The following is an 18481-nucleotide window of genomic DNA, read 5'->3' on the forward strand; positions in this document are numbered from 1 at the left end:
AGTTCATATCAGCTTTTCTCATCTCAACCAATCCATCATAAATCGTCATTATTGCCTTTCACTTGCACGACCGAACGATGTGTATAATAAAAATAGTGCATGTGCATTGGACTAAGCTGGAATCTGCAAGCATTCAACTCAAGAGAGAAGACAAAGTAATATGGGCTCTAAGTTGAATAAACAATCATGCATATGAGAGCCACTAAATATTTTCAGTATGGTCTTCTACTCTCGACCCCCAAAGGAAAGAAAAGAAAGTAAAACTATTTACACGGGAAAGCTCCCAACAAGTAAAAGAAGAACGAGAAATATTTTTGGGTTTTCATTTTAATTTCTACTACAGGCATGCAAATTAAATTAACTAATTTTTTTGGTTTTTCTTAAGGTTTATCAAACACACAAGAAGAAAACTAGAAAAAGGAAAATTAAACTAGCATGGATAATACAATGAAAGAGTATGAACACCGACGACTAAAATAGTGTATGAACATGCATGTAAATTTGGTGAGAAATACGTACTCCCCCAAGCTTAGGATTTTGGCCTAAATTGGTCTAATGCCAAGGACCGCGGCTACTCTCCCCGGTGTACTGAGGGGTGTAATCAGGATACCACTGGCTGGCAGTCTCCTCCGGATCCCACTGGCTGGCAGTCTCCTCCGGATCCCACTGGTAAGATGATGCTCGATAAGGGTCCAGTGCAGGTTCCGGCTCAGGCTCAGGTTCTGGAGTGGATGCTTGGCCTCGATGAGCGTACATTGCTTCCGGCGTTACAAGAAAATTTTCTGGAATCAAATCAAACAACACAGGTGCAGGCAAAATAATAGTCTCATTGTGTTTCTTATTAAATCTCAGGTTATACAAGAGCATCTTATCTTTGTTGTCAACAATGAACTCGTGCGCTACCATGCTCTTGTAATCTAAAATGTAAGCAGGCAATTTTGTCTCCTCTTTCTCATGGTGCCTAATAGGTATCTCAAAATGTCTAGCAAGACGTGCAGCATAGATACCTCCAAAGATGGGGCCTTTTGTATGATTCAGGCTTAGCCGTTTAGCAATAACGACACCCATACTAAAACTATTATCTCCAAACAAGGCATGGTGAAGAATAATAATATCAGGAACATTGAAGTTTCCACTATTTCCACGACTAATCAAGCATCTACTAGCAAATATGGCAAAGTAGCGTAAAACAGGAAAGTGTATGCTAGAGATTCTCGCATCGGAACCCTTCTTTGGATCCCCTACAGTGATAGTGTTAACAAAGCCATCCACATCCCTACAATGTGGTTCCTCTAATTTTCCCTCAAAGGGTATCCTACATACCGCACAATAATTACGTAAAGACATTTCCCTGAATTCCTCATATAAATGAAATGATACTGAAGGCGGTGACTTCTTAGGATAATAATAAAAGTTTTGCACGAAAGTATTGGTGAGTAAGAGATATTGATCGATCCGGTCATGGAGGAAATCGGTCAGGCCTGCATTCTCGATCAAAGAATAAAAATCTTCATAAATTCCAGCTTCTCTCAAGAAATTATCGCATGGCCATTCACATGGCCGTACTTCCGCTATGCGAGGAAGATTATACTTGGCCTTTTCCTTTTCTTTAGCTTGTTTTTCCTGGGAGCCTTGGCTAGAAGAGCCCCTCAAAAATCTCCTTAACATTTTCTAAAAAATTCTGAAATTGTAGTAACTTCAAAATAAAAGTGAATAAAACTAAGCAAGATTGATAGCAACTACTCCTACAAGTGCCTAGAGCCTATATCATGCATTAGAATTACTTGGGACCTCATAAATTTAACATGCAAGCTCAAGAACATGGTCACCTATGCAGTAAAAATTTGCAATGAATAAAGCACTAGAACAAAAACTAATTGGACCAATGGAGGAGTCACATACCAAGCAACAATCTCCCAAAGCAGTTTTGTGAATGGAGCTTTGAGCAAGGAGATCGAAAATCGCAGCAAAATGAGCTAGAACTCGTGCTTGAGCTGGATGGGGATTTTTTTGGAAAGAAGATGGAGTGTGTGGGTGCTGGCATAAGTGGAGGGGGGCCATCAAGGGCCCACGAGACAGGGGGGCGCGCCCAGGGGGTGTGGTCGCGCCCTCCACTCTTGTGGCCTGGTGCTTGCCCCCTCTGCAATGTTTTCAGTGCCTAAAATCCTCAAATAATCCATAAAAAATCATACTAAATTTGCAGGGCATTTGGAGCACTTTTATTTTCGGGATATTTTTTTATTGCCTAGATAATTCAGAAAACAGACAGATAATACTATTTTCTTTATTTATTCTAAATAACAGAAAGTAAAGAGAGGGTACAGAAGGTTGTGCCTTCTAGTTTCATCCATCTCATGATCATCAAAATGAATCCACTAACAAGGTTGATCAAGTCTTGTTAACAAACTCATTCTGAATAACATGGAACCGGAGAAATTTCGAATAACACTAAGTTACCTCAACGGGGATATGAACATCCCCAACAATAAGAATATCAATACTTTTTCTTGACAGTAGGAAGAGGAAATTCAAAACCTCCAATAATGATAGTTGGAACTTTTCCAATAGAATTGATGCTATGAACTTGAGATTGTTTCCTCGGAAAGTGTACTGTATGCTCATTACCATTAACATAAAAAGTTCCATTGCCTTTGTTGCAATCAATAACAGCCCCTACAGTATTCAAAAAGGGTCTACCAAGGATAATCGACATACTATCGTCCTCGGGAATATCAAGAATAACAAAGTCCATTAAGATAGTGACAGGCACATCCTCACAAATACCGACAGGTATTGAAGTTGATTTATCAGCCATTTGCAAAGATATTTCAGTAGGTGTAAACTTATTCAATTCAAGTCTACGATATAAAGAGAGAGGCATAACACTAACACCGGCTCCAAGATCACATAAAGCAGTTTTAACATAATTTCTTTTAATAGAGCATGGTATGGTTGGTACCCCTGGATCTCCAAGTTTCTTTGGTATTCCACCTTTAAAAGTGTAATTAGCAAGCATAGTGGAAATTTCAGCTTCCGGTATCTTTCTTTTATTTGTAATGATATCCTTCATATACTTAGCATAAGGATTTAATTTAAGCATATCAGTTAAGCGCATACGTAGGAAGATAGGTCTAATCATTTCAGCAAAGCGCTCAAAATCCTCATCATCCTTTGTCTTGAATGGTTTAGGAGGAAAGGGCATGGGTTTTTGAACCCATGTTCTCTTTCTCTACCGTGCTTCCTAGCAACAAAATCTCTCTTATCATAACATTGATTCTTTGATTGTGGGTTATCAAGATCAACAGCAGGTTCAATCTCTACTTCATTATTTTTGCTAGTTTGAGCATCAGCATGAACATTATCATTAACATTATCACTAGGTTCATGTTCATCACCTGATTGTGTTTCAGCATCAGAAATAGAGGTATCATTGGGATTCTCAGGTGTGTCTACAACAGATTCACTAAAAGCATGCAAAGTCCTATCGTTTTTCTTTTTTCTTCTTTTTGGAAGAACTAGGTGCCTTTAAGTTATTTCTCTGAGAATCTTGCTCGATTCTCTTAGGGTGGCCTTCATGATACAAAGGTTCCCCAGTCATTCTACCAGTTCTAGTAGCCACTCTAACAGCAAAGTCAGGTTTATTGTTTAATTCATCGAGCAAATCATTTTGAGCTTTAAGTACTTGCTCAGCTTAAGTAGCAACCATAGAAGCATATTTGCAAATGAGTTTAAGTTCACCTTTAACTCTAGCCATATAATCACTCAAGCGTCCTATCTCGAAAGCATTATTCTTTAATTCTCTACCAACATAAGCATTAAAACTTTCTTGTCTAGCCATAAAGTCATCAAATTCATCTAAGCATGGGCAATGAAATTTAGTAGAAGGAATTTCAACTTTATCATATCTATAGAGAGAATTTACCTTTACTACCTGTGTCGGGTTATCAAGACAATGTGGTTCCTCGACAGGTGGTATATTAAGACCATGTATTTCTTCAATAGGTGGTAAATTCTTAACATCTTCAGCTTTTATACATTTTTCTTTCATTGATTTCTTTGCCTCTTGCATATGTTCAGGAAAGAGAAATAGAACACCTCTGTTCATCGGAGTGGGTTTAGGAATAGGCTCTGGAGTTGGCTCAATTGGTTCAGGAATTGCCTCAGGAATTGGCTCAGGAAGAGTCCAATTATTTTCATTAGTCAACATATTATTCAATAGTAATTCAGCTTCGTCGACTGTTCTTTCCCTGAAAACACAACCAACATAACTATCCAAGTAGTCCTTGGAAGCATCGGTTAGTCCATTATAAAAGATATCAAGTATTTTATTTTTCTTAAGAGGATGATCAGGCAAAGCATTAAGTAATCGGAGAAGCCTCCCCCAAGATTGTGGGAGACTCTCTTCTTTGATTTGCACAAAATTATATATTTCCCGCAAGGCAGCTTGTTTCTTATGAGCAAGGAAATAATTAGCAGAGAAGTAATAAATCATATCCTGGGGACTACGCACACAACCAGGATCAAGAGAATTAAACCAAGTCTTAGCATCACTGTTTAATGAGAACGGAAATACCTTAAGGATATAATAATAGCGAGACTTCTCATCATTAGTAAACAGGTTGGCTATGTCATTCAACTTGGTAAGATGTGCCACAACAGTTTCAGATTCAAGGCCATAAAAAGGATCAGATTCAACCAAAGTAATTATTTCAGGATCAACAGAGAATTCATAATCCTTATCAGTAACACAGATAGGTGAAGTAGCAAAAGCAGGGTCAGGTTTCATTCTAGCATTAAGAGATTGCTACTTCCATTTAGCTAATAACTTCTTAAGATCATATCTATCTTTGGAAGCAAAGATAGCTCTAGCAGCTTCCTCTTCCATAACATAACCCTCAGGAATAACAGGTAATTCATAATCAGGGGGAGAACTTTCATCATCGCTATCATCAATAATAGCATCTTCAATAATTTAATTCTCTCTAACCCTAGCAAGTTGTTCATCAAGAAATTCACCTAATGGCAAAGTAGTATCACGCACAAAAGTAGTTTCATCATAAGTATCATGCATAGAAGAAGTGGCATCATCAATAACATGAGACATATCACAATTCATAGCAGTAGCAGGTTTAGGTGTCGCAAGCTTACTAATAACAGAAGGAGAATCTAGTGTAGAGCTAGATGGCAGTTCCTTACCTCCCCTCGTAGTTGAGGGCAAAATCTTAGTTCTTTCGTCTTTCAAGTTCCTCATAGTGATCAATAGATATAAATCCCAAGTGACTCAAAGAATAGAGCTATGCTCCCCGGCAACGGCGCCAGAAATTAGTCTTGATAATCCACAAGTGTAGGGGATCGCAACAGCTTCCGAGGGTAAAGTATTCAACCCAAATTTATTGATTCGACACAAGGGGAGCCAAAGAATATTATTGAGTATTAGCAGTTGAGTTGTCAATTCAACCACACCTGGATAAATTAGTATCTGCAGCAAAGTATTTAGTAGCAAAGTAGTATGATAATAAAGGTAACAGTGGCAAAAGTAAAGATAATAGTTTTGTAGTAATTGTAACAGTAGCAACGGAAAAGTAAATAAGCGAAGCACAAGATGTGAAAGGCTCGTAGCCATTGGATTAGTGATGGATAATTATGTCGGATGTGATTCCTCATGTAATAGCTATAACATAGGGTGACACAGAACTAGCTCCAATTCATCAATGTAATGTAGGCATGTATTCCGAATATAGCCATACGTGCTTATGGAAAAGAACTTGCATGACATCTTTTGTCCTACCCTCACGTGGCAGTGGGGTCCTAGCGGAAACTAAGGGATATTAAGGCCTCCTTTTAATAGAGAACCGGAACAAAGCATTAGCATATAGTGAATACATGAACTCCTCAAACTACGGTCATCACTGAGAAGTATCCTGATTATTGTCACTTCGGGGTTGTCGGATCATAACACATAATAGGGGACTATAGACTTGCAAGATAGGATCAAGAACACACATATATTCATGAAAACATAATAGGTTCAGATCTGAAATCATGGCACTCGGGCCCTAGTGACAAGCATTAAGCATAGCAAAGTCATAGCAACATCAATCTCAGAACATAGTGGATACTAGGGATCAAACCTTAACAAAACTAACTTGATTACATGGTAAATCTCATCCAACCCATCACCGTCCAGCAAGCCTACGATGGAATTACTCACGCACGGCGTTGAGCATCATGAAATTGGTGATGGAGGATGGTTGATGATGACGACGGCGACGAATCCCCCTCTTCGGAGCCCCGAACTGACTCCAGATCATCCCTCCCGAGAGAGATTAGGTCTTGGCAGCGGCTCTGTATCGTAAAACGTGAGGAAACTTCCTCTCTGATTTTTTTCTCCACGAGACGGAATATGTAGAGTTGGAGTTGAGGTCGGCGGAGCCTCAGGGGGCCCACGAGACAGGGGGCGCGCCTAGGGGGGTGGGCGCGCCCCCACCCTCGTGGACAGGGTGTGGCCCCCCTAGTCTTGATTCTTTCGCCAGTATTTTTTATATTTTCCGAAAATTGCCTCCGTGGATTATCAGGTCATTCCGAGAACTTTTGTTTTCTACACATAAAACAACATCATGGCAGTTCTGCTGAAAACAGCGTCAGTCCGGGTTAGTTTCATTCAAATCATGCAAGTTAGAGTCCAAAACAAGGGCAAAAGTGTTCGGAAATAGATACGTTGGAGACGAATCAATAAACAAGTGATTGCATCTTGTGACTAAGACGTGAGTACCACGCCCTTGGGGCTTGCTTAAAGCCATAGAGTGCTTTATCAAGTCTTCACACAAATGAGGGATGAGTCTTGCCCTAAAACCCAGGAGGCTGTTTCATATACACCTCTTCTTCCTGAACACCATGGAGGAACGCATTCTGTACATCTAGCTGTCTTAGACTCCATCCCCTAGATACAGCAATAGACAGAACAAGGCGAATAGTAGCAACTTTTATAACTGGACTGAATGTATCCTCATAATCAATCCCATATCTCTGTTTAAACCCTTTTGCAACAAGCCTAGCCTTGTATCTATCAACGGTTCCATCAGATTTTCTTTTAACTCCGAACACCCACTTGCAATCTACAAGATTTTTACCTTGCCGTGGGGGAACAAAATGCCGTGTTTTATTTTTCCTTAGTGCCACATATTCTTCCATCATTGCTTTTCTCCATTTGTCATCTCCGAATGCCTCATCCAAAGTTCTCGGTTAGCTTGTTCATTTGTAGAGAAAACTAGGCCATATTTGCTTACGTGTTTATAATTGAGAGGTTGAGTTACACCTTTTTGCAGTCGTGTGAGCCGCCGAGACTGCACTGCAGAATCAGCCGGAGTAGAAGATCCGGAGCCGCGCACGGGAGTTCCTGGTGCAGATGATCCCAAGGCGGATTCGCCAGGCACTTGCACCGGATCCTCTGTGGCTTCAGCACGTGATGGAGAGGTTGTAGCCGCCGCAGAAGATCCCGGCTCACCGACCGGCTCATCATGAGCCCATGATTGCGCGGGGAAACGCGGATCTGCACCAAAGCCTGCGCCCTCCTGGCTGGGTGGGTCAGCGCTGGATCCTGCGCTGGTCGACTGTGCCTGGGGGTGCCGCTTGTAGCAGTGCGGTTGGTCGGCCGGGGAAGCGCAGACCGCCCAGGCTACCAGGATGCTGCCGCGTGGAATCGGGCGATTGGCGCGGATTTGTTGCGGGGTTGCCGCCACCCGAGGGCTGGCGTGTGGCAGGCGCGGAGCCGCGGGAACCCACACGAGCGGCAGATTTTGCTGCTGGCGCATCTGGCGTGTCTGCCAGTGCTAATCCCGGCACGGATCTTTTGGACTGCAGCCGATCCGGCGGCGATCCCAACGAGGATCCGTTCCACAATTCCGGACACAGCAAATATGGCACTTGGAGGCCAATTTCTTCATCATTTTTGTCACTGATTGTTCCTGCAACATCACCAGAAAACTCGTTTGCACCATTAGGAGGGTTAGTCAGCATTGAATCATCACATGTATTTCCCCCATGATCAAGGCCGGTGAGGGAAGATGGCAAGAGAAGAATTTCTTTGTGAAGTAAGGCACCAGCGTTGGGATGAAGATCAGCAAAAGAAAACTTAGTTTCGTCCAAAACAACATCACGAGAGATATAGACTCGCCCCGTGGACACAATAAGGCATTTTACTCCTTTATGTTGAGCGCTATACCCAAGAAACACGCACTGCTTTAACCGAAACATAAGTTTGTGTTGATTATACGGACGAAGATTTGGCCAACATGCACACCCAAAAACACGAAGAGACGTGTAGTCAGGTTTGGTGTGGATTAGCCGTTCTACAGGAGTTTCATTATTGATAACACGACTAGGAAGCATGTTAATGATGTGAACGGCAGTGAGAAAAGCGTCATCCCAGAATTTGAGAGGCATGGAGGCGCCAGCTAGGAGAGCTAAACCGACCTCAACAATGTGCATGTGCTTGCTTTCAACAGAACTATTTTGTTGGTGAGCGTGGGGACATGACACATGGTGAGAAATGCCGAGAGTTTGAAAGAAAGAGTTTAATTTCTCATACTCTTCGCCCCAGTCTGATTGGACAGCAAGTATTTTGCTGTCAAACTTGGGTTCAACGAGTGCTTGAAAGTTTTAAAAACTTGAAAGACATCGGATCTTTTCTTAAGCATATAAATCCAAGAAAAATTATTATAGTCATCAATGAAGCTCACATAGTACGTATGTCTACCGACTGAGTTGGGGCAGGACCCCAAACATCTGAAAAAATTAATTGAAGTGGTTTGGTAGACACACTAGTGGATATAGGATAGGGTAGCTGATACCTCTTAGCTCGTTGACAGGAATCACAAATAGTTTCAATACTGCGCTCACCAACAAACGGGAGCTTATTCTTTCTAAGTAATTTTTCAACTAGGGAAAAAGAAGCATGTCCTAGACGATCATGCCACCGTGTGGACGAAAGCTTGATAGCACCACAAGCCTGTTTATTCAGTCTCCTAAGCTCCGGAATCAACGGGTAGAGCCCACGAACGCATCTACCTCGATAGAGAATGTTCTTCGTCGCCTGATCCTTGATCAAAAAGAAATAAGGGTGAAATTCAAGGAAGAGATGATTGTCAAGAGCAATTCTATGAACAGATAGAAGACTTTTGTCGGCATTAGGAACATGCAAAATTTTTCCTAAGATGGATTCTACAAGAAGGGCTACTAAAACTTGAATGACCAATGTGACAGATCTCCATACCTTCACCACTAGCCATGTGGATTTGGTCCTTGCCGTGGTATTTCTCTTTCATGGTCACCTTCTCGAGCTCGTTGGTGATGTGGTTGGTGGCGCCGCTGTCGACGTACCAGTTGGTGTCGATGCCGTAGGAGCCATCTGCAGCCGCCGCCACCTTGTCATCATCTTGAGAGGAATCGTCGTCCTCTTCGTAGCGGTACCAGCAATCTTTTGCTGTGTGCCCCAACTTGCCACATATCTGGCACCGAGGGGCATCAGGACGTGCGCGAGGGTTGCCGCCACCGCGGCGAGTTTTGTTGTTGGCAGGAGCACGCCCGCCGTTGTGGGAGTTGAAGCCGCCGCAGTTGCCTCCTCCACTGGACCTCCCCCTGCCACGGGAGAAGCCGCCACACCGAGAGGAGCCACCACGACCACGAGAGGCCGAGTTCGCAGAGGACTTGAAGCCGCCGCCGCCGTTGCCGTGGAAGTGCACCATCCGCTGATCAAAGTTTGAGAGCATGGCGAAGAGCTCGTCGATGGTGACGGGAGTGACACGATCATCCAGAGCAGAAATCAGCGGCTGGTAGTCGGCGTCGATCCCGTGGATGATGTAGGAGATAAGCTCATCATCGAGGATCGCCTTTCCCGCCACGGCCAGCTCGTCGGCATAGTCGCGCATGGTGGCGAAGTAGGAGGCGACGGAGAGGTTGCCCTTCTGCGCATTTATGAGAGAAGTACGGATGTTGTTTATGCAACTCACCGATTGCGACGAGTACATGCCAGCGACCGTGGTCACCGTGAGGAGCACCTCCTTTGTGAGGTTGCTTAGCAGGTAACCAAGAACCTGCTGGTCCTCCCGGACCCAGATTGGGTGGAGAGGGTTGGGCGTTGAAGTCTCCTTGCCGTCCTTGGTGGTGACGAGGAGCTTTGCCGGCTCCGGAGGGTGCCGTCGACGTAGCCGAAGACCCCGGCGCCACGCAGTTGGGGTATGATCTGCGTGCGCCATAGCACGTAGTTCGCGTGGGATAGCTTCTCGGTGACCTGGCCATTGAGGTTAGGTTGGAAGGAAGCACCGAAGGAGGAAGACATGGTGTGGCTTCGACACAGGTGGTTCGGGTGGCTAGAAGAGTTGAAGAAGAGGGGCTCTGATTACCATGTGCGAGCGGTAAACGTCTTACCCTAGTCGAGGGCGACGTGTCCATGTTATATAGCAGGGGAGCCAAAACCCTAGATGGCTTTACATGCGGTTTGAGATAGAGATTAGAGAGAATCTAAGATACATCTTGGGAGAGAAGAAGGAGGAGATGGTTACAAGAATATCTCATACAAACTACCTCCTAGCCTTATCTCTAATATGTACCGAACATATATCTCGTGTCAGCCGCATATGATGATGTTTGACATGGTCGAGTTGAGCCCGCAACCACAAGAGGAGTGACTTAGGTGTGAATAAACACGGCCACATAGCGGGCTACATGGGACACCAACAAGATCCTACTTAATTTATGCGGTTGACAGCCCACGCTGCTTTCGTCCTTAGTAGTAGTTACCAACAACAATGGATTTTCCACACTGATCGTATAATTGAAGGCAAGCAACACGTATCCTTCTCTCGGTGCATTCTTCTTCAGAAGCAGAATTGAATTCATACTTTAGATACCCATAGCATAGCATATTACGCACAAGCTGTCGCACATTTCAAGGGTTTTGTCGCCCAAAATAGATTCCAGATTACTGAAATTAAGTGCAGCAAATTCCAAAACACAAACAAGGGGTCTAGTAGCAAACAACGAAACAAGCGGCCCAGTAGGACAGGAGGGTCACATGATAGGCGGACAGCATTCCCTTTTACGAACACAAGTTTATATGCCAGCTCAAGGTTTCTTATCTCCAGAGCGAGCAGCGGACTCCATGGCCTCCCTGCAATCCACGAGTGAAATGCGCGAGTGATAATAATTTCACAGATTTTTAGGCTCAGTAGAAAGAGCTCCGATTTACATGTTTATCTTCCTCCTTAGACGATGTACTAATTCAATAGGATAACAAGTAGGTAAACTAGCAAAATGCATCTTCGTTACCCTAGAGCTCTCTTGATCTCGTCGCTCTCAGGTTCACGTTTCAGTGCTTCCTGGAATGCATCAGCTGCTCCTTGGTAATTCTGTACACACACAAAAAAAAATACAACAGGAGATTGATAGCGTGATGCAGGTAAGTGAAACTGAATCAGACTGTGTTTCTGAAGCTAGAAATGCCATACCTCCATGAATGTGAGAGCTGTACCCTCACGGAACCATCCCTTGCACCAATCAGGCTGAAGTTTTCTGCAGTATTGGGCGTCTGACAAGGCTCTTTCCCATTCCCTCATCTGCAGCCAGCAAGCACTCCGGTTGGAAAACATGGTGGCATCAGATGGGTCTATCTCAATCACCTGCATTAACGACCGGCATGCATGAAATCAGTTTCGCAGGATCCATTCATTAGTTCAACATATCTACTGATGGCTTTTTTCTATTCTCTTTTGGTAAGTTTGGATCTTGTAAACGCTGCAATAACTAATTGAGGGCTGTGTGCATCAATCGATGCGAAGGCCGGGGCTGTTACCCCCTAAAAAAATAAGAATAGTCCTGATTTAACCAAAGGCGAGATTAAATATTTAGTGTGACCTTTTAGTCATGACATGGAATGCAGAGTAATTACTTTTCCTGACATCTGATGTGAGGCAGCCATCCTTCTCCAAATATTAAAAAATAAAAATCAACTAACCTATGAACAATTCATATTTCTAATAACTAGTACTTCCTCCGTAAACTAATATAAGATGTTTTGGGTCACTAAAGTAGTGATCTAAAACGTCTTCTATTACTTTACATAGTAGTATGGATGCAAGAATAACTTAAGTCATCACATTTTGTGATGTGCATCTGATGTATCAAAACTCACCCGTCCAAAGAAGTACAGTGCGGCATGGTAGTCCTCCTTTGCAAATGCAGCCCTCCCTCGTGACTTCAAAGCAGTTATTATTCCTTCTCCAGGAACTGGATCCTGAAGACAGTAGCACAGCCATAGCGAATTTCAAATTCAATAAGCATAAGTATTGCAGTTGGAAAGCCTATATAAAACTCTTTGACATGAATTCCTTAGTTTAGAATCATGATTATTGGTTTCCACTTCAAATTTACAAATTCCACGGGTGAAGTGCTGTCCAACCAACATAACCAAAATTTCCCTTAATACTCGCTATTAAATAAAACTACCAAGTTGACCCACATAATTGTGAGGGCATTATTTTAAATTTGTTGAATGGTACCCACAAATAAATATATAGTTTTATGAAAATTCAGATTGTGCGGTATGAGAAATAATATGATTGTGCAACCATTGTAGCCCTTATGCTTTTAGAATATACTATCTTTTCTGATCTACTGGTCGTTATGTATTTAAGAGGCACACTTACCAAGATCTACTGATTTTGGAGATTTTCGAATTTATCTCCATTTTTATCGTACTATACTTTTACGACATAATTGTTAGATGTGAGAATTTCAAGATTATGGTTGATTTAGCAGGATTATATCTTCAAGATATTACGCTAATAATAATTAATGAATAAAAATATGCAGCATGTGATTTCCAATATAGTTAATTACCTATGTAAAAAAATTGAACTTCTGTATGTCTTATAAAATCAATCTCAATCTCAGTATTAGCTGCAACATCTAATATGGCATGGGAGGCATGGAATTGCGGATCAACCTCTGGCATATAGCTTAGATATCAAATGAGGATGTTATGCCCATGTTTTCTTCATGCCCGCATAAATCCTAGTGGTTGGTGACAATTTCATACTGAATAAGGTTTCCTGCCATCATCACCCTGCATCGGTCCTCCATATGGACAATTGGTTCTCACGACTTGTGTATTCCTTGTTTTTTTGTAGTTTAGTGATATGGAGCATTTGTTTGGCGGCCTGAGTTTTAACGGGATCTTAGGGACCCGCTCCTTGAGATGGGTGGTTCATGTGGCTGTTCAATCATGGCAGGTTATTAGTCTAGCTATTGCAGGTTCGATCTTCTATAGTGTATAATCACTGGAGATATGGACAGATGTCCAGATGAGTAGGAAGAATATAGTGATATTGACTTCAAGGGACCTTCTTCCAGCATTCGGATGACCTTCATTGTTGCTATTTGTATCAGTTTGTTTCAATCAAAAATTGTGTAGACACTGTTCCTAGAAACATGTCACTTCTGTAGGCTTTACTTTTTATATGCATATGTCAAGAGAAATAACAAAAACTATACTACGTAAGTATTTTTCATGCCAACTTGTTTGCCCGTTTTAGCTATGTGGATTGTTTATATATTTTAATAGGAAGAATTACTGAATAAAGATACAATATACTATTGTTTAGGATGACAAGTATTAACGAATAAAAATACAATATACTATTGTTCAGTGCAGGTTTGTGGAGTGAACAAACACATGGTCGTGGAAAGCAGAAAGGAACAAGGATACATGGATGAAGGGGTAGTATTCAATGACACAATGAAAGCTCACGAGCAGACCTGGCCAAACGGGCCGGCCCGGCACGGCACGTCACGGCCCGTGCTAATCGTGCCTGGCCCGGCACGGCCCGCCATGGCACGTTTAATAGCCGGGCCGTGCCGTGCCGGCCCACGTGCGCTGCTCCTTGGCCCAGGCACGGCCTGATTAGTAAACGGGCCGGCCCGATGGCCCGTTTAGCATGCTGGGCTGCACATTTTCAGCCTGCTGGGCTGGTTTTTAGGCCTATTGGGCTGTATTTTAGGTATATATATATATATATAAATCTAAAAAATATATAAAAAAATTAAACGGGCCGTGCCGTGCCGGCCCGCGTGCCCAGGCTCCAGGCCCAGGCACGGCCCAAGGCGTGCCGCGTGCCGGGCACGGCCCGTTTAGCCCGTGCCGTGCCTGGCCCATGGCGGGCCGTGCCGGCGTGCTCGCGGGCCGGCCTGTTTAGCCCGGCCCGTTTGGCCAGCTATACTCACGAGTATGCATTCATACTTCTGGGTTCGCTTTTTAGATCCATATAAACTATTACTGACAACATATGTAAGTAATTGCTGTGCTCTGAATAGAGAGAAAAAACCTACAGGCTATACTTCAATGTAGTTAGAAAAGATCTACATGCCGATGCTAGATTTGTTAGTTATTTGTGCACACATATACCTGACGTCTGATAAGTGGAGATTCCATCGTTCTAATTATACCATCAACTGTCCAATATGGCAGAGATGGAACTTGTTTTGTCTTGGAAAACAGAATTTTGACAAGGTCACTTTGACCACACTTTGCTGCTAATTTGATTGGAATATCCCCACCCTGTATTACAACAAAAGGACAGGGAGATGTAATATAATCCAGCATGAATGAAACGGGATCATAACAATGAGGTGTTTTTTTTACCAGAAAACATTAAGAACATGAAAAGAGATATTCCTACGTACATCCCACTAATGGCAGTATTAGTTATTGTCAAACGAATAAAAATAACTATCCAATAGTAAAACTACATCCACTTATGTTCTTGTTAGCAAGATCAAGTACTCCCTCCGTCTAGGTGAGTAAGTCACCTTAGGAGTAGCAGCACGACCAAGGTGGCTTTAGATTGGGCGTTGAGGAGCACAGGACGAGCTACAGTTCCAATCACAGCACCGGGACAAAGGGAAGCAAAATCAGCATTTAATCGCATGCCTTTTCAGCTCTCCATGCAGGCCCACGTACATGATTGCATGCAAAACCGGAATCAATCTCTTCCCTAATCAACGCATAGCCGCAACGCATGCACTGGTCGTTCTCATGCGGGGAGGGGTTTCCACGGGGAGGAGAGCGAGTCAGCGGAGGGAAACAAGGAGGAAAGAGAGCGCTCGTGAACAGGAGGGGAGGGGATCGAGGAGAATTCAATGTTACACGCCTTATGGTTTTGGGAAAATCTGGATTTCGTAAGGTGACCTACTCACCTAGACGGAGGGAGTAATACAAATCACCCTACATTGGCATAGAGATAAACCATCAAGAGTAGGTCCCCTCTTAAGTTCTAATCAGTACTACCTCCGTCCAGGTATTTTAAGCCACCTCGCATTTTGGGTCAAACATTGACCATCTATTTGACTAACAAAATGCAAAGTATATATGTTACAAAAAGTACATTGTGGATTTGTATTCGAAAGAGGTTTCCGACGGTGTAATTTTTGTCGCATATAGTTTACATTTTATTACTTCCTCCGTTTCAGTTTCTAAGTCCTGCACATATACCTAGGTTGCCAATTTTATCGCTGTAATATAAACTATATAACACAAAAATTATACCGTTTGAAAATAAAACATCTGAAGTTTATAATGGTGTGTTTTTTGTAATACTCCCTCCGTTCCTAAATATTTGTCTTTCTAGATATTTCAATAAATGACTACATACGGAGCAAAATGAGTGAATCTACACTATAAAATATGTCTACATACATCCGTATGTGGTAGTCCATTTGAAATGTCTAGAAAGACAAATATTTAGGAACGGAGGGAGTATATGACTTCTATTAGGTTGGTCAAATTGACGACCTAAGGGTACGCGCATGTCTTGTAAATTGAGGGAGAGGGAGTAGTTAAATATGTGGTCAAACTTTAGACCAAAATAAGATGCATGAGGCCTAATAAACACACACCGAGAGGGTAATAATCATGTATTATGATACTTCATTATGCCAAACCATGGCACAGATACCTATATATCACTAGAGCTGCAAATCAATACATATGCACAATTCAAATTAATCATTATTTTGGGCATGAAGTTTTGAAGTGTGAATTTATCAAAAATCAGGCTCCATGGAGCCTGAGATCCAAAAGCAATTTCCGCCGTATTATATACTCCCTCCGTTTACTATTATAAGATGTTGTGACATATTTCCGATTCGGATGTATAGATAGGTGCATTTTAGTGTGTATGTTCACTCATTTCAGTCCGTATGTAGTCTATATAGAAATTAAATATCCAAAACATCTTATATTTATGAACAGAGGTATTAGAAATTTAGATTGAGAATTTAATTTATCCAAAGCATTGCTGTCTATCTCTGCCTTAGGTTCAGACAATCACTCAACCACATGGGATATGCAAGCAAGACCCTAAATTAAAAACTTGAAAAACCCAGTACAGAAAAGCAAACAAACATAAGAGTCAAACTAACCTCGGCAGGAATATTAGGGTCTGCCCCAGCCTCAAGCAAGAACTTGACAATATCTGTCCAGCCAGATTCCACTGCATATGTTAGGGGAGTCGGCCCGCGGTAAGAGTTACCGTTGACATCAGCACCAGCCTATTATTTTGGAAAATACATAACAGAAAGTAAGAAAATGTTGAAGCAGCAATCATATGCATGAGCGTTCAAAAAATCATATGCACGAGACTGTAAGATGAACCAAACTACCAAAGTAGTAAGGCTGCTTTGGTGGCTTGCATTATCCTATACTAGCTAACACAAGAGTTTGGACAGGCACAAGAAATACTCAAGTTAGGTGTGGTGAATGTGTTACTGGACCTCAATCAGTAGCCTCATGCATTTGAGAGACTTCTCACAGCATGCCAGCATGAGTGGTGATACGTTATCATCCATAAGTATGTTGGGCTGATTTTTTTCCAAAACAGAAAAAAAGAGTCAGATCTGATCAGATGGCAGAATTATTATTATTAATAATAATAATAAAGAAACTGCCCACCAAGAGAATTCTGCCGCAAGATTCAGAAATATGCATGCAATTCGGTTATACTGAGTTCAGATTTCAGAAACATACATCAGCACCATGCTCCAGCAGAATCTTCATAGCCTGATGCTGACCCCTCGAAGCAGCCGCGTGCAATGGCGTCCCGACATAAACCACGAGCATAATGTCCACAGGAATTCCTTGGGACAGCAACAGCTCTAAAGGCTCGCATAGCCCTGGTGTGGTGGGGCAACAAATTAAGATCCGAAGTAGATTTTTTGCAGGCAATTAAGATCTTCCTTGAATATCTTAGACTGAAGACTAGAGTGAGGCAAAATCACCTCTCCCGGCTGCAATGTGCAGCATCGTCAAGCCTTGGGCATTGGCCTTTTTCGGGTTAGCGCCATGATCGATAAGGTACTTCATAACTTGGGCGTTCCCGGCGTATAGAGCGCAGCTCAAAGGTGTCTTGCCTGTAAGAAAAGAAAAGAGATGAAATGAGGTCCGGTACTGACATGCACAGAGAAACATGTTACCAATCTGCGATACATCCATCGATAGCACCAAGTCTCAGAGCACGCACCTGTGGTGGTCACGGAGTTGACACCAAGCCCTACTTCTTCTATCAAGAACTTGCAGCACTCGAGAGAACCCTTGTCTGCAGCCAGATGCAGCGCGTTAGCACCTTCCACGTCCTGGGCTCCCCGCAAGTCCGTCCGCTCCGCCATTTCTATCAAAGAGAACATTATTAGCACAGAGAGAGAGAGAGAGAGAGAGAGAGAGAGTCAGTTACCCTTGAGGGCGCGGAGGTCGCCGTCGCGGGCGGCTTGGAGGGCGGCGATGCGGTTCTGGACATGGACGCGGGAAGAGGAAGAGGCCATGGTGGAGGCAGAACTTGGGCGGACGATTGAGTGTTCTGTGGACTTTGAAGTTGGGATGGGGGAAAGGAACGAAACTTGAAGAAGAGGAAGAGACGTCAAGGAAGTAAGAGAGTGGGGTGTTAATGACGGGTAGGTGAGGTGCCAACCGATATTAATGAAGGTTCTTTAACTATCGGTTTATCGAACGCGGAGATTTTTTTTTGACTTTGCCGTTCATCGTTTGCACAGTATCCTAGGTTTTGGCATGTTTTCCAATGAGGCTATCGCCAGAGTAATAATTCTTACTAAATATCTTATGCTAGTCATAGTGGAGAGTAATTTAGAGTAGTAACATGCATACGTTACTACTCTATGTTACTACCCTTAGGTTGGTCATAGTGGGAGTAACATAGGTAGTAACATAGATGCCACATAAGCAAAATTGGTGATGTGGCAAGTAGTTAATGAGGAGAGAGGCAAATAGAATAACATAATATGTTACCATCACATAGCGGTTTCCAATGCATAATGAGTCTACAAAGTAATAAATGAAGGCAACTATGTTACCACACCTATGACACTACCCACTATAAAGGTAGTAACATAGACTAGTAACATATGTATGTTACTAGTC

The 18481-nt window shown here is 42.7% G+C and overlaps 1 protein-coding gene across 1 annotated transcript; it reads right to left on the reverse strand.

Annotated features, from left to right (window-relative positions):
• Nucleotides 1-10858: 10858 nt before the first annotated feature.
• On the reverse strand, nucleotides 10859-17923 carry LOC123116776 (ankyrin-1-like). Its single transcript, XM_044537683.1, has 11 exons — nucleotides 17781-17923; nucleotides 17571-17717; nucleotides 17329-17460; nucleotides 17078-17223; nucleotides 16825-16911; nucleotides 16474-16602; nucleotides 14459-14611; nucleotides 12188-12289; nucleotides 11505-11675; nucleotides 11326-11405; nucleotides 10859-11167 (listed from the first exon to the last, which is right to left on the reverse strand). The coding sequence occupies exons 1-11, from the start codon at nucleotides 17866-17868 to the stop codon at nucleotides 11122-11124; spliced, it is 1281 nt and encodes a 426-aa protein (XP_044393618.1). The 5' UTR covers nucleotides 17869-17923; the 3' UTR covers nucleotides 10859-11121.
• Nucleotides 17924-18481: the final 558 nt, after the last annotated feature.

Source organism: Triticum aestivum, chromosome 5B (genome assembly GCF_018294505.1).
Source record: "Triticum aestivum cultivar Chinese Spring chromosome 5B, IWGSC CS RefSeq v2.1, whole genome shotgun sequence".
In the NCBI taxonomy this organism is placed as follows: Eukaryota; Viridiplantae; Streptophyta; class Magnoliopsida; order Poales; family Poaceae; genus Triticum; species Triticum aestivum.

Excerpts from the sequence above, each read along its gene's own strand:
- LOC123116776 (XM_044537683.1), bottom strand. The coding sequence starts at position 17,868 with ATGGCCTCTTCCTCTTCCCGCGTCCATGTCCAGAACCGCATCGCCGCC. Across the intron at positions 16,912-17,077 it reads TGCTGGAGCATGGTGCTGAT|CCCAACATACTTATGGATGA; the intron begins GTATGTTTCTGA and ends GAAAAAAATCAG. Across the intron at positions 11,676-12,187 it reads CACTGTACTTCTTTGGACGG|GTGATTGAGATAGACCCATC; the intron begins GTGAGTTTTGAT and ends TCGTTAATGCAG.